General features: G+C 39.4%; 1 protein-coding gene across 7 annotated transcripts in view; it reads right to left on the bottom strand.

Annotated features, from left to right (window-relative positions):
• Window positions 1-16,522, bottom strand: part of DYNC1I1 (dynein cytoplasmic 1 intermediate chain 1) — a 186,583-nt gene that overhangs the window by 169,275 nt on the left and 786 nt on the right. For 6 of the 7 annotated variants that reach the window (XM_033052408.2, XM_033052435.2, XM_033052451.1 and 3 more), the window contains exon 2: window positions 576-693. In XM_033052408.2, the coding sequence (XP_032908299.1) occupies window positions 576-683 (108 nt within the window). In that variant the 5' untranslated portion in view covers window positions 684-693. The remainder of the gene's footprint in view (window positions 1-575; window positions 694-16,522) is intronic. The other variant, XM_033052418.2, reaches the window with a different exon arrangement.

Genomic DNA, 16,522 nt, shown 5'->3' with positions numbered 1-16,522 from the left:
AAATCCTTTAATGATAAACCTAATGCATATTGTCAAGGACAAATAAACTAATATGTCAATCAAACTTTAACAGAACTGAAAGATGCACCCATGCCAGAAGATGAAAATGCAGTTGCAATTATGTTTTACTTTACTGGTGAACAATAATTGTAAATCTGTTACCTTAGCTAGTAATCAAACTAGTCTTCAGAGTACAAAAATACATATTTAGATTGTAATGGATTGAAAAAATGTGAGTCCTCTTTCTGTCTTTCCCCACTCTCCACTCCCTTTCCATTGAAGGAGAGCCCAGGAAAAAGCATTGTGGCAAATCAATTTTTCTTTCTCCATATACATGCACATCATGTTGTCTAAACTGTTGTCATTTGACAGTGCCATGGTTTTAAAAGCAATTTCCTCACCCCAATGTTCTTGACTAAAAATAAGCTTTTTGACTTTAAGGTTAGTCTGACGTGGGTTTGAGTATCTCATTCCACATGACAGATACCTTGGGGCATAAAATACTGAGATGTCAAAACCTCAGCAAGCCCCTTGTGCAAGCATGAGCTATCTAAAAGGTGGCTTTGCAACTTTACCTCTTTTTTCTTCCTTTCTTCCTCCTTCCGTTTCTTTTCTTCTCTTATCTGAGCCAAACGTTGTTTTTTGCGCTCAAGTTCAGCTTTTAAATCACTTTTGTCTGACATTTTGACTCTGCTGGAAAACAAAAATATGGAAATCAAGGTGAAAATTGATCACCCTATTAACTGGAAAAAAAAGACAGTTAATTTGATCAAAAGGAGGGCTTCTAAAATTGCAACAAATATATTTCTATATAAACACTGGTCCTTGACTATACTGACAGTGTAGAAAGTGGAATATTTTCTTCACAATTTTCATTTCAAGAAAATAGACCAGAATATCATCAAATGTGGAATATATTTTCAGACTGCCTCTACTAAAAAATTACCTTTGTGAAGCAAACCTATTTCTGCTCCAAATACTGCTTTAATGCTTTCAAAGTTAAGCTAAAGCCTTTTGATTCCCATGATCTTCAGCAGCTCTGCCAGACTTTAGAAGTCAGATCCACAAATAGTACCAGAATCAGAGCTGCCCCAAACAGCCCCATACTTCTTAGACAAGCAATAATTTTATTTGCAACAAAAGGGAACAGGAGAGCTTTTGCTTCTGCAGGTGCCTTGCAGAGCTGCCAGGCAGGATCCCCTGTTCCACCAACACAGTCCCACACAGACCATCAGTTCAGTCTCAGAATCCTTCTCACATTCACCTCTCCAGTGAGCACTCTCACCAAGCTATGGGCTATCCTGCCCAGGAATCCCCTCCACCCTTTCCAGAGAAAGCTGGGTCATTCCCCCAAGAAGATGCAGACAAAGCTCAACACCAGGCAACCCAGCAAATTGGAATTTCTCTCTAAGGAAGCAGTACATTGCTCTGCCAACAGTCTTGTGTTCACACGATCTTTCCAAGAAGCAGAAGACATGCCTAACACTCCTGATTTGATGCCATCCACACAACCTTGGCAAAAACATTTCTTCTGAAATACTGAAAGACCTCGTCCAACATTTAAATCCACTTTTCTTTAGAATAGTGATGTGGAGCCACATATATTCTTCGTCTTTAAATCTCTGTCAGCCTTTGCTCTACATGAGCCTTGACAATGAAGGGTAAGGAAATAAAAAGTCATACTATAGATATATAGAGCCAGACCTTTAAAGAAGATATGATATCAATCTTTTTCTATAGTTTCAAAACCCCATCAGTGTTGCACAAATCCATAACTTAAGTCACAGATTATTTATTGATTTTCTAACGTCATAATCATTGTGAACTGTAATCTAACTATATCAATACTGATTTTCTTATCAGGACTTTGTTTCAAAGACAGTTCTGAATAATATAGACATTCATGAAAAGAGTTAACTGTGCCTTTCCTGTTCACACATCACCAACCATATCCTCTGCTGCAACTAAAATCAATCAGATCAATGGCAGTGCCATGTATACGCAATGGAAGTCCATTGTTCACTGGATGCAGGGGAAATTTGAATGTCAACTTTCCCTTAGTATAATGAGAACTCTACTCATATTACTGCTTGGATGGGTGGATGACCAGGGAGTAAAATTATCTGCTAAAAATTACAGGGTACTTTCACCCATCATGAATTTTACAGTTGATGCAGACATCAACTTCCTCCTCAAAATGATAAAAGCGTAATTAGCCTGTGACACAGAGGATATTGCCAACAAAACATCACCTGCACATTAAGCGCAATCTCAGCCCCAAAGGCTTTGTTGTCTTTGCAAGCATTTTCCTGAAAGGATAGAATAACATTTAGAAGCAGACAAGAAAACCATTTAATGAGAAGGACAGGCATAAGAGCAGCTCGAACTCCAGCTCCAACCGTCACAGATTCTGCACTCCAGCAGAGCTGCCCATGCTGGCAAGGCATCCTTTAAAGGTTAGGGGACTCTGGTTCAACCCACAACAGCTGCCAGCAAATGGTATAGCTAGGAAGGACAGCTGCCAACCATCAGGACCACTGGTGCATGTGGAGGACCACCATTTCTTTATTCCTCCAGTGCTCTTATCCTATCCATAATAGTATTGCTAACAATCGGAGAAAATCAAAACTGTCAGAAAAAAAATGCACTTGATATCAAGAAAACTAAGCAGCAGCACCTTAAACAACAGTAATCTGTGTGATCAGCTGACATCAGTAAGCTATTTTTACATGAGAAATGCCCAGAGAAAAAACCAAGCATTTTAACGGCAATGCAGGTAGTCTTTTGCCTACCAATGTGTTCAGGATTTCTATGTCTTTCTTAGATATGGTTGAAATCCCATTTGAAGTAATTTTCCTAATCTGTTGCACACATTTGAATTCTGAGTATGAAGTCACCCCTCAGAGCCCTTTGGACTAGATAGAGGTTTTGCATCCTTTTAGTTCTGCAGTTTGGCAACAGAGAGAGAGCTCCTGTTTCTATGCAAAAAATATGCAAATGCATTTTAAGGCTACTGACAGGAACCCTGAGGGTTTGGCATCCCTTTCAAGCTGTTTGTCAGATATCAATGAATGGCTTTCTAAAAATTAATTCCCTTAACATCAGGGAAGCTAACTAGCTTTTCCCCTGATTTGAGCATCAATGGTTTAGTGCCTGGCCCCTTTTTTACAATGCTCCAGTCAGGGGGACCAAATCCTATTATAACTTTATTTTAACAGGATAGGTCTTACATACAACAAAGAAGATATATTAAATTTCCTTCAAAGAATGTTGCCAGAGCTTAGTTATATACTTTCATCCTGAATATATTATAGTCATGAGCCTGAGCCCTCCAGACAGCTTACCAACCTGCAGACTGGCTGTTTACAATTTTAGCACAAATTGAACACCAAGGGTATGTAACCACCTTTCTCAGATGCCAGCAAGCTGGTAGCAAGCAAGGAGGCAAATGTACTTGTCACTCTGCTTGGCATCAGCCATGGAGTTAACACTCTTCATTACTGGGAGCAAATTTCTAATAAATACCATTCTGAGTGCTAAAAGGCATGCCACACCAAGAGAGATGAAGGCAAACAGTAAGAGAGATTTACTTTTAACATTCTCTGTGGTGCAGAATGACAGCCCAAGGCTTATGCACAATCTAATCTCCAGTTTGGGACAAAGCACCGGTCAGAGGAATCACTAAGGAGCACATTTTGTACTGAAGCAATTAATCCTCTGTGTGGGAGAAGGAACACATAGGAACAAACACACTGAACATTGAGTAAGTGTAGAAATAATTATCATAGCCTGGGGCTCCCCTCTTTAAGGGAAATGCATAATCTTAGATCAATTTTAATTTGTTTGGCCCAGTTTATTGTCATGGTTTTAAAACAGGAGAGAGAATCCTTCCACTCCAGAAGAGCTTACCACACATGCTAGCACAGGTTCTTGTTATCAGGTCCTTGCACAGAGAGCACCTGCCTGAGCTCCCAATACTTGGAGAAAATTCTCCTTCCTTTGAGATACTGGAGGAGCTGGCTCCTCACGGCATGCCTTTTAATGAAATTGAGTGCTCCATTTGAAGATGTGAGTTCTTCCCATGTGCATTAAATGTGCCTCAGAGTTCCCTCTTAGGCTTGGAAACACAGTTAATTACACTTACACACCAGACCCAGCCCGATGGCAGCTACCCAGGGCTGTGCACATGCAGCACTGTCTTCCAGGGTCTGCTTTCTGAGACTTCACCATCTACTGGTTTAGCTCACAGCATCCTGGCTGCCCACAGTGTACCTGCACAGCTATCCCTACCATCCTAAAATCAAGAGTCTGAGTATTCTAGGACGTGATTCCACTTTTCCTAAAAAACAGCTAAGATTATGCATGCCCCAAAGCCAACAATTCCTCTTTAATGATGATAAAGGGCCCTGAGTAATCTACATTAAGTTCTAGAAATCTCCATCGTAAATGTCTCAAACAGGATGAGAAGAATCCTGTCCTTAAAATGCTCCCAGCAGTTCCTTTTAGCTTGTCACTGTGTGAAACAAGGTATTTGAAAGACAATTTACATTAATCCTAAAATAATAATGATGTTTGCACAAACTTCTCTGCTGCACACAACATATGCCAAACTACTCCACTAAGCTCATCCCACAGGTAGTAACATCCCGCAAACATTTCATTTGTGGTAGCAGTAAAAATATAAATATGCAAACAGCAGCATTTTATCTTCAACTGGTCTAAAAGCCATGCAAGAGCTTTTACAGGTGCAAGCCAGTTTTACTACAGCTTTGTAAGCTACAAGGTCTTTATCAATGATCAGCATCACAATATTTGAGTAGATATTTTCTCAAAGCATTTATGTGAACACTTAACAGCAGAAACAATCACAGGTATCTAAGAGGTTTTACTTCAATTTCACTAACAATAAGTTGATACTTGTTGGAGTAATAAAACCAGAAGAACAAGTACAAAGAGTTGCAAGATGTGTACGTAGGTTGGACTAAATATAGGAAAAAATAAGCCCAAAATGACCAATGTATATCAAATAAAATAAAAATACAATTACAACAGTGCACTTTTTAAAGTAGAAAAGGTAAACAATGCATAAGATCTCCCTTCTCTTCAAGCCTGTTCTTTGTATTTGCTAAAATAGCATTTTGCCTGCATGCTTTCACCAAGCTCATCTAAAAAGGATCCTAAGTTTCCAAATCTGGTAGCACATTAAAAAAGCCTAGAAATTTTACTGCTTTTTTGGTGTTTGCAGGATTTTTGCATGCTGTTCATTCAGCAGGCTGCACTAGAGTAGAAATTTTCCAAAAGCAGTAAAAATTTTACCCTTCATGAGCCTTGAGGTCTTTCCTGGTTTGTGACTTCCTGCGTTGTCCTTTTCATTATTATCTCCATTGCAATTACCAAAGGGGTTCATTAAATACTGTTACATATGGCATTAGTCATCCTATATAACTAATTATAAATAATTGATTCATTAATACACTTCTCCAAAATAAATAGGTAGCATCTAGCATTTAGAGATGCTGTACATGTATTATTAATATGCCTTCATAAATAGCCAGTTACAGGAGTTCAAAACTGCAAAATGTATTAGTGTGAAATGCAAAAGATGTTGAACAATAAAATACATTACTCAGTGGTTTTGGTTTTCAAGAATGGTTTACAGATGGGAGTACTATTACTATTGAAACTCTGACATATGAAGTGCTCCACTGGAAAAAAATTATTCATTTCTATCATGCACCGTATTTATGTCTACTTGGTATAAATTAGCATCTTTCCTACAGTTAGGAATATTACATATTTTTACAACAGAAAAAAAAATCCCATGAGATCTACCTATGACTTCCACAAGTGTAAAGTGTGCATGCAAACTGCACAAAGCAGATAAACAGCTTTGGTCTGCAAGAAACCAGAGGGAGTTGCTACCCTAGTATAAATGCACTCTAATACATTGCATTCATTTGAAAATAATGTTTGAAACACACTTCAAATGGGCAAGAGGGGCTAGAAGCGTCTCAACAGCAATTTTTAAATAAACATGAGTGCCTCTTTTCATCATGTGTCAGAATTTGTACTTGACTTCAGTGGAATAACATAAATAATTTTGCTAAATGAGCATATCAATGTTTACGAAATCACAACAATGAGCAAATATTTGCAGTTGCAAAAACTCAGCATTTGCAACATTTATAGGAATCTCCTGCGTGTGATGAATTCAGGAAAACACTAAGTAAAATTGGAGAGACAAAGTATTCTTTCTACATAACCTTGAGGCAAAACAGTCAGGCTTTTTACACTGCATCTCTGTATTTATCTATAAATAAAAATGGTTGTTGAGTGTTACATTTCAGGGAATGTACCATTTTTATCCTTCAGCTTCTGAACATTTCTTGCAGATGGGCAAAGGTTTTGTACTTTGTTCTGTACAGGTTTACAAATCATAAGCATCCAGAGATTTGGTTGCTATGCAACAGGTCAGCACATCTCTAGGCTATTTATTTTGGTGCTGACAGGGTATAAGATATGTACCCACAACTGCTCAGTTACACATCCCTTACAATCTATTACCATTTAATCTTTTCATTCTTTTCATAATGGCCTGTCTACAAAATGAAACTCAGTTTCAGCAGAATTGTAGGGTCCCCACAAAGCAGCATGTGAGCAGAACTCTACTACCGCCCATTCTTCCAGCAATAGGAGTAGAGACAAAGAAGCAACACCTTCTTAAATTGACCGTCACCTTTTCAATTCCAACAAACTTAGGGCCATGGAAGAGCCATCAAGGTTGAAGGGAAGAAGCTGCTGGCAACAACACTGGAGATGAGCAAGAAACACACAACCTCCCAGCAAGGAACAGAATGAACTCAAGAGCCCACACTAACATGCCACTCCAGCAAAATTGCTGCATCTCTTGCACCAAATATGCTCCCTTTGTATTGAATTCCACAAACCAACAGCATCATATCACCTCAAAGAAAACTGAATTTTAAATAGGTCTTTTGAAATGTCTTGGCTTTTCTCTCAATAAGCACAGTTACAACTGCACAATGATCTCAGATTTGGTGCTGGGAGATGGTCCTCAATGATGCAGCAGCCAATACTGGTTTGTACTTCTTGGGGATCTGACTGAGGAATTGTGCTTGTGAATCTGTTACAAAGAGCAAATGTTTATAACAAAGCAACCGCTTGGATGCTTGACAACATTTAGATCTTGTAGAACAGAAGATTCCTCAATCAGCATTCTTGGTCACTGCCTTCTCTATCAGCTTCTGTCTGTTATCTTTTACTGTTTGGCTGCAATAACACTCATATTATATGGGTGGTTCTATATATGGATGGGAATGGACATTAAAAAAACCCAAATTTTGTGACTCTACATTCCCCACACTTTTTTGTTGTCCCGTGTTATCTTCTGTGAATTTCTCAGCTTGCTCTAGAGAGGAATTGCAGGATGAACAGATCAAGAGCAGGCAGGCCTTCTGAGAAGGACTTGGGGGTGTTGATGGATGAGAGCTTGGACATGACCCAGCCATGCGCACTCGTAGCCCAGAGAGCCAAACGTGTCCTGGGCTGCACCAAAAGCAGTGTGGGCAGCAGGGCAGGGAGGTTTTGCCCCTCTGCTCTGCTCTGGTGACAGAGACCCCACCTGGAACACAGCACCCAGCTTTGGGGCCCCAGCTCAGGAAGGACATGGACCTGTTGGAGTGAGTCCAGAAGAGGCCACCAAGTTGATTAGAGAGATGGAGCACATCTCCTGTGAGCAAAGGCTGAGAGATTTGGATTTGCTGAGCCTGGAAAAGAGCAGTCCTTGGGTTAACCTAATTGCAGTTTTCCAGTATCTGAAAGGAGCCTATAAGAAAGAAAGGGAGACTTTTGAGACTTTTTATAACAGCTTGAAATGACTGGACAAGGGGAAGAGATTCAAACTGAAAAAGAGTAGGTTTAGACTGGCTATTAGGAAAAAAGTTTTTACTGTGAGGGTGGTGAGGCACCAGAACAGGTTGCCCAGAGACGCTGTGGATGCACCATCCCCAGAAGGGTTTAAATGTCAGGTTGGATGGAACTCTGAGCGAAAGGTGTCTCTATCCACTGACAGGGGCTTTGAATTAGATGATCTCAAAGGTCCCTTTCAACCCCAGCCATCCTATGATTCAGTGACCTAGTAGGATAATTTAAAGGTGTTTTCTGACATTAAAAGACAGTCAAATACAAGTTGTAAATTGGTAAGATTTTAGAGATGGATAATGTGAGAAAGGTAACAATCTAAACCTAGAGAAGGAAGAGCCCTGTGTTTCATGTCTTTGATTTCAATTTCTTCTGTATGTATTTTTTATACAATGACCAGATGTCAATGATATCTGCTGTTATCATTGATATGACCTCTTCTTCAAAACCTATATAAAATATCTTGCTCATCATAACAGTACCAAAGTGCCTTCCAGGGGTAAATTTAATGATTTATTAAACCCTAACACTGAATTTTGTTTCAGGATGTCTGCTAGTCCCTCCTGAAGTAGAACAAAGACTCATTTTATCCATCCTGAAAATACTTCAGCCATTAAAACGTGTACTTCCATTCCACATGGGGGGTAAAACTGACCCCTCTGACTTTTCCACCCTCCTCCTGAGATAACCCTAATGGTACATGGCCAGCAAAATGATACTTAAAGCCATTTACCCAAACATGAAAAATGCATGCTCTAGTGTCTGCTTCTTAACCCAGTTATGACAACTGCCAGAGAGGCATCAAAGAACAAGCTATGTTGCCATCACACAGATTTTTCTGGAAGACTTACCCAGATACTGTTTCTCTCTTACAACAAAATATGCTTTGCTTTGCTGCTGATGTCTCTGAGGATGTAACTAGGTTAAAAATATTACACATTGATTTCAGCTCTGAAGTCAAGACAGCTAAAGATTTAGAAAACAGGTTGTAAGAAATATACAGAAAGTTCTCAAAAAGCAGAATAAACAACACTGCCATTCTCTTTGTACTTCTCAAGGCTTATTTGGCAGTCCTAATAAACCAAGATGAATGCTCAGAGCCTGCCTTAGCCAAATATCTCTGTTGACTGACAGAAGAGAAAAAAGGTATGTCCAGATAACAAGGTAAGATGATGAAAGCAGATGTCTAACAGCATAATTTAAAGGGGATATGCAAAGAATTTGAATATGAGAGAGGACAGTGAATCAAGAAATCTATGTCTTCCATTTATCTTTTCTGTGGTTAAAGAGTTCCACGAAAATAGGAGAAACATGTTTTGGGGTTTGTTTGTTTATGGTTTGTTGGGGAGGTTTGGACTTTTTTTTTGTCTTGAGAAGACTGAAACCCACATTCCTAGGGTGACTGTTGGCTAATGAATGAAAAGGACTGGAGGAATGGAGATTGCATTCTTAATCATTGAAGCTATTTTCTATTAATTTCTTTTCTGCAAAGATTCATTGGACCAGAAGAAGCAGATGCAAGAGAGCGAATATTAATCCCTAACAGAGGCCCCTGGGTTCTAGTCTTTGTTTCAGGGTTAGTTTATATTATACATGGTGACTGTTTAGTTTACAATACAATGCTGTATTTAGTATCTGGAGCCAAATACTCCTCTCTCTTCCTGAGCATTTCAAGCAAGGTGCTGATGAGTCCTTTCTATTTTTCCCACATGCTCTCTTGCACCCAAAGAAACTTTAGTACTTTAGACTTCTGTGAAGTAGTTTCATCAGGGAAGACTGGAAAGGTACTTACTGTAGAAGACACAGAGGTTGCTGGTCAGAGCACGGATGAAGGCAAATATCTATTTAAGCAAAAGCAAAAATTACCTGAGACTCCTTCACTTTAGGTGTGTTCCATAAAAACTGAGGTCCACTGAAAGCAGGAGCAGATGCTGTCAGCTGCAGCTCAGTATAGAACACACAGTCTGGCAGATGGGCTTGAGGAATGTGAACTAGATGGAGTAGCCTCAGAAAAACAGAGTAGACAATTGGGTTGTTGAGTCTGGGGGTTCACAGCTAAGAACACATCAGAGAAGGGCAAAAACGGCAAAAAATGAGTTTTTAGAGACTGCCTGTGCTTCAGGAGCTAGGTGAGAGCCAAGATGATTTTTAATGACAGCAATTTCAGTTTCTGTTTCCACACTATTTTGTCAGTTTAGATGCACCTGAGCATCCCAGACACCATAAGAACTTCCATTTTGGGGAATTCAAGCATGCATACCAGGTTAAGATGTGGACATGCTCTGCACTTTAAGCACAGCCTCCTCAAAGACAAGGCTGGCTGCACATGAGCTCTTCTCTCCGACGCACACACATCTCTCTCAAATGGCCTGGCTTCCACTGAGAAGCTTTGAAAATGGGCTGACTGAGAGTAAAAGCAAACAAATCCCCATCCTAAAAGGTGGGGCAATCGTACCCCTGGAGCACACTGCAGGATGCCTCCAGACGCAAGCCTTAGTGCATGGCTCCAGAGGTTGAGACCGAGACATTAGCTAGAGACAACCAGTTCTCTTCAAATGGGGAACATGATACAGATAGTTTTGGAAAATATATCAACATTTACTAGTGGTTGTCAAAAAAATACTGGACTACTGAAGGCTCACAAGGCAATCAGAAACGGTCCATTGGTCCAATGGTCTGGTTTTCAGCCACATCAAACCGTTAAACTAGTTCCAACAGGTGTTCTTGAGGATTAAGAGCAGAACACACAGTTTAAAAACTCTACAGATCATGCAGTAACAGAAGAGAGGACCAGAGAGACCTCAGGAGTAATTGGGTCATAGTTAAAGTTAATCCTTTAGCAAAAGTGGATATTGTATGATATGAGAAAGCACAGCAGTTACATACATATAATATATATATAAAAAAATATAAAATATACATACATACACAGTACCTCAAGAAAAATAACACAAAAAATGGGAGGCAACCAACTTAAATCATACTTACTGCTAATTCATCACTTGGTTTAGTGAGATCAGAAACTTTCTGGGGAAAAAATTAAACTTAATTAAACTTTACTGAATGAACATTGAGGATGCATGATCTCCATTTAAAGACTCCAAAATTAACACTATTATTAACTAATATCACTGCTGCATTTTATTTTAATTTTGTTCAAAAAGACTCATATGTTTGTCAGTGTGGAAGTCTAGAGTTTTTTACTTCCCTGCCCCCAGAGTCACTGATAAGTAAACAATAAAACCCAGTAAGTGTTATGTATAGAAAGGCTGCTGTAAAAGGTGTGGGCAGCACCAGTAGTAAGGTTGAAACATGGGATTTTTTCCATCTTAGCCTCCAACAAAGAATATAATTTACTGTCATCTTTTGAGTTCTATGCTTTAAACATATGGCGGAAAATCCTAAGGCTCTTTAATTTATAATTATCAGACAAACTACTGAATTTGCTCAAGGTGTTTTTAAAATATTTTCAGAGGCCTTTAGAGGCTGAGAAACTACGCTTTCCTGCATTTTCTTGCTCTTCATCTTTCTGTGAAAAAGAAAATATTGTGGGAAATAAAGGGACAGTTTTCCCACGGGCTCTTTCAGAACAAAGAGAGAATGGTATCACTGGTTTTTTTATTTTGACTCCAGTACAATACCCTCCTATCCCATCAGCACAATTTTTCTTGTATTATTATTACTACTGTGGAGATAGTGAAAGGCAAGGATACAACATTCACAGGCTGTGCCAAGTGCAGCAGATTATGTACATGAATAGCTAACTGCACACTAGGGGGTATGATTTAGGTCAAATTTCTTGTTTCATTCCAAAAGGTTATAGATTTTTAAGCCATTCATTGTTTAATGCACCACACAATTTACAGTCATAAGCATATATAACCTGAACTATCTTTTCTCTGTTTTCTGCAGAAGTAATTTGTTTTCCTAGGCAATGAAGACTGGCAGAAGTTTATAGTCTGTAACAAAGTGCTATAAGCGTGTGACAAAGCTCTGTGAGCAGTTTGAGCTAAAAAGGACAAAGAATTAATTCATTTAGGGGCAAGCTAAGATCTGATATAAATCAGAATTATGACACAAACCATCCTCTAGTTCAGCAATTGCTCAAAATGTAACTAGAAACAAACTGATGAAAGAAACAACGTCATATGACCTTGAATAGTGAGATTAACAAAAATGGCAATCTTTTATATTACTTCAAGAGCAGATAAACATGTATTATGAAATTAGTCACATGAGTTTAGATAGTCACCCAACTTTGTGCTGTGAGAATCTGAGAAGAAATTCTTTTAAAAGCTCAGTGTCAGTGAAACAGTCTTTAAACCAGAACAGACAGGTTCAAAAATATGAAAACATTAGAATCAGCCTGGGTTGGTTTGTTGGGAGGTTTTTTTGTTTGGTTGGTTGGGTTTTTTTGTTTTTTTCCCCTGTAACCCTGCTTTATTACATATTTTAATTTCTGGAAATATATAATAGCAATCATTTGAAACGTCTTTGCCCCAATTACCAAGTGACCTGGTAACCACTCTGATCCTAACAGTGATGGCCTAATGTGCAAACCACGAAACAAGGGCATGCCTTGAATAGTAAGGATTTAATACAGCTGTCTATGCCCTTTAAAAGCTAAGATCTGTTTTAATGGATACAAAACGGAAGGGGTGAATAGTTTAAGGCAAGAGAAATCCATATTTTCCCAGCATGTGGTCTAAGACCTACAGTAATTAACTATCAATACTAACATGGCATAGTTTCAGTACTAATATATAGCTTTTTCTGTCAAATTCAGTTTGAAAATATTAGAATCAAGGAAGGCTTGATATAAAGTGATATAAATAGGTAAGAAATACATCCTCTATTATACTTATTTATATTTAATCATACTAGGCATTTTTGTGTCATTGCCTTACTATAACTCCCTATTGTTTGAACACAAAACATACTGCATCTTTCTGCTGGGCTGAAGTGAAAAATTAATAACTGAAGAGCAGGATTTGGAATTATTTGTACCACATCACAGATGGAGGGAGAAAAGAACAAGGAACTAATACAAGTTTTCTGCTAGGGAGAGAAAACAAAGGGGAGGGGAAGCCAGCAAGGAGGGAATGTGATGTTAAGACAAGTACTGAGGAAAAGAGAGAAGTGTCAGCCTCCAAGAATGACAGCAAGAGGGAAAGGAAATGTGAAGAAAAAATATCACTGTAAACAAAAAATTAGGTCCTTGAAAGATTCCTTCTGTAACTGTTTTCTGATGAGTGGCAATAAATGAGCCTTCTCCTTTAATCAAATTATTAATTATTCTAGGACCAAGCAGGGACAGTCAACCAGCACGTGGGGAACACACAGGGTAGAACTGCACTGCTCCAGAAGGGCTCCCAGGAGGTCTGTTCCTCAGGTTGATGTAACTTGTCTCTCCAGATCAGCTGATTCACATGCATGGGAGCAGTGTTAAATATAAAACATGCACTTTTACTCTAAGATTAAGAGCCAAGAATCACAGGAGACATCTAAGCAGCTATTATTCATCAGGTAATACACATATCTGCACAAAGGTGAATGCAGCAGTTAGACAGGGACTCATACAAACTCTGGTAAGTCAATGCAAAACTCTAATTTCCTTCATTAGTGTTTGGAAAGGTATCATGGCTTTCAAACAATGAAGGCAGCTGACTTCTGCCATCACTTCATAGGCTTGGTTCACCACCAGAGATGTCAGAGAGAAACTCCCATTACTGTCACCAGTGATAGGGCTGAGATCTCTGTCCTTAAACTTGAGCATGGAGTTACAATGTGCTGCCCACAAAAGGCTTCAAGAAACTGTCACCCCTGTCCCATACCTTCTCCATGCTGCACTGCACTCACAGATATTCAACAGAATGCTTTTGCTTCAAAAGGTACAACAAAAAGTGCTGAAGAAGCACAGTAAAAAAGAAGGGGTATAGTTTTAAGCTCAGTAAGAGTTGGTACATCACCTCTCACGGATTATCAGAGGTATCTTATATCTGTAAGATGTAGTGGCTCACACATTAGTGTGCTTCACAGCTTCCTGCAGCTCCTGCCATCTGCCTGGAAGTAGCCATTTTCCCAGAAAAGTTGGCAAGATGATGCCACCTAAAATGAACAGTGCTGGGGGAGCAAGCTCATGCATACTGTCTTACTTTGAGGCTTGCAGATGGCCAAGTGAACAACAGTTCCCAATGTCATCTCTAACTAAGAAGAGCTAGCACGCTTTTAGATGGATTATTACCAAGTAGCAAACAGACATATTGCATTGATCTGAGATTTAGACTGAGTCAGGTCTCTGTTAAGCACCATCATTCCTGCATTAGCATTCCTGCCTGCTTACAAACAGCTGAGGGGAAGACCATTCATCTGAAAAGCAAGCCCCCATATGGATACATAAATGTGTACTCACCTGCAGGACTTGTGTTGCTTTGATGAACAGAAATAAAGCCACACCGGCAAAAGCACAGTTTTACTAATACAAGTTGCATCTCTACTAAGGGCATTTTGCCATCATATTCCATCAGTATTTTGGCTGGAAACAGCTAGAGTCATTATGGTTTGTTTCATTTAAGGTTTTTAAAACAGAAATCTGTAAGTATCAGATGAGTATTGCACTGAGAGGTCATTATGTCTGATTATGGCTGCAGAAAGCCTGAGACTATCTCTGCAGATAGGAATTTCCCTCAGTGAGTGCACCTCAGTGAGGATTTCAGTGTTACTTCCCTCCAACTTCTCTGAAAACTAAAGCCCATGGAAAGGACAAGGAGAATCATTCTGTTTACATCCCACCACCACCTCCAAGCAGCAACTCATTTGGGCATTAGGGGCTGGTAACACTGAAAGATTCCTAAAACTACTTCTGCTGCTGCTCAAACCAAGCCAAAGGAGCACAACAGGGCACTGGAGGCATAGCCCTGGTTAATAAGCCTGAGTAGTCCTAGAATAAATATGTTTAAAATCTCTGCGAAAAGTAAAGTTTGAGGAGCTGAAAGATACCAAATGATTAACTGATTCACTGGCATGAGTAAATGAAGCTTTCAAAAACAACACTGCCTTTCTATACAACACATACCCTTACGCTTTTTCTATTTTAATCCCTTATCTTTTTCCCTTCCAGCCCATTTCACATCATTGTCCAATGTCCTGCAATGGTGGTGCCTCTAACACAGTCCATTAGATAGAGCAACCAGTTCTATCTAGTATTCCCCCTCTCTCTTCTTGCAGGCTGGAAAATAGAGGGCAGCAAGGAATGCTTTTTGAAACCTGTCCTACAAAAGGAAAGAAGACCAAGGGACTGAATCTGTTAATTTATTTGAAAATAAGGCAGGTAAGTGTTTGTTGCATCGCTCAGAGTACCTACACTGAAAACAGCTGCTAAAGCAAGTCTTTTATCTACAGGAGGCATAACAGGAACCAGAAACCTGAAGTTGGAAAAATACACTGGAAAACAAACACATTTCAATAATGAAAAAACTAGCCACTGAAAGGCATCACAAAGGAGGGCAGCTCACTGCCCTTCCTTCTATAGAAAGAGCTGGAAGGTCAGCTTCTTAATTTAAGATCTGCAGGGTACAAAAGAATATTTCTCTGACTATGAGTAGCCAGATTTCCAAACTTCCAGTAATTACTGCATATGTAAGGTGTGGTTTATTGCTGCTCCTTAAAAGATTCCTCTCCTAAACTCTGGATAGTGCATTTTTATGGTAGACTAATTTGAGACAGAGGTGCTTAGACCTGAGAGAAATCTAGTCAATCCAACTCTAAACCATCTTTTGGCCCTCAGAAGTCTCACTTATCAAGGAAGATGATGGTAAGTCCCAATCTTCAAAACTGTCTGTTCACAGAGAAGGTACAGAAGGGACAACACATTTTGTATTTTTATGGACTATAGATGCATGATTTTGGGAAAAGAAAATAAAGCAGAGGATGGGTGTCACAGTGAGCACTCCCATGGGGAGAAGACCTGGATGCAGCCCCAAGGTACTTAGCAAGAGCAAATGAGGCACTTCAACAAAGCACATTGGTAGTAATAGACATTAAATTCCCTGATTGCTCTGGTAACACCATCTATCAGGAGACAGGCAGTCCTGGGATCCGGGATTTCCATTTTGAAACAGGTTTTGCAGTCCTGTGCTTCCTGACACTTAGTGCAATTTTCAAATAATTTAAAGTCCTCATGCAGAAGCGAAGCATACGCAAAACCCTGCATGTCAGGATGAATTTCCAGGTGCAAGTGACAAAGTCACACACCAATTTCATGTCAGGTCCTTCCATCTCTGTATTAGCAGGCTAGATTGCTTGATCTGCCTAGAATCCTTATGTTGTATGCATTTATAGCTCAAATCTGGCAACACTGACAGAAAAACAAACTTTGTTCCAGCCCATAGAACGGGGGCTTTGTCTAGGAAATCTGGGGCCTTATGTTCTCTGCTGACCGTAGGGGATTCCCGGGATGATATAACTGCAATAACATCCTTTTGAAAATCTATTTCACTGGACTATCAGTGCAAAAAGGCCTCTGGCTGCCTCCCTCCTTCTCTGACCCTTTTAGGGAATCACCTTAAGAAGGAGGAAAGAT

This window comes from Catharus ustulatus, chromosome 1, assembly GCF_009819885.2.
Source record: "Catharus ustulatus isolate bCatUst1 chromosome 1, bCatUst1.pri.v2, whole genome shotgun sequence".
In the NCBI taxonomy this organism is placed as follows: domain Eukaryota; kingdom Metazoa; phylum Chordata; class Aves; order Passeriformes; family Turdidae; genus Catharus; species Catharus ustulatus.
Note: the sequence above shows the minus strand (reverse complement) of the source record. Positions and strands in the feature narration are given on the sequence as shown.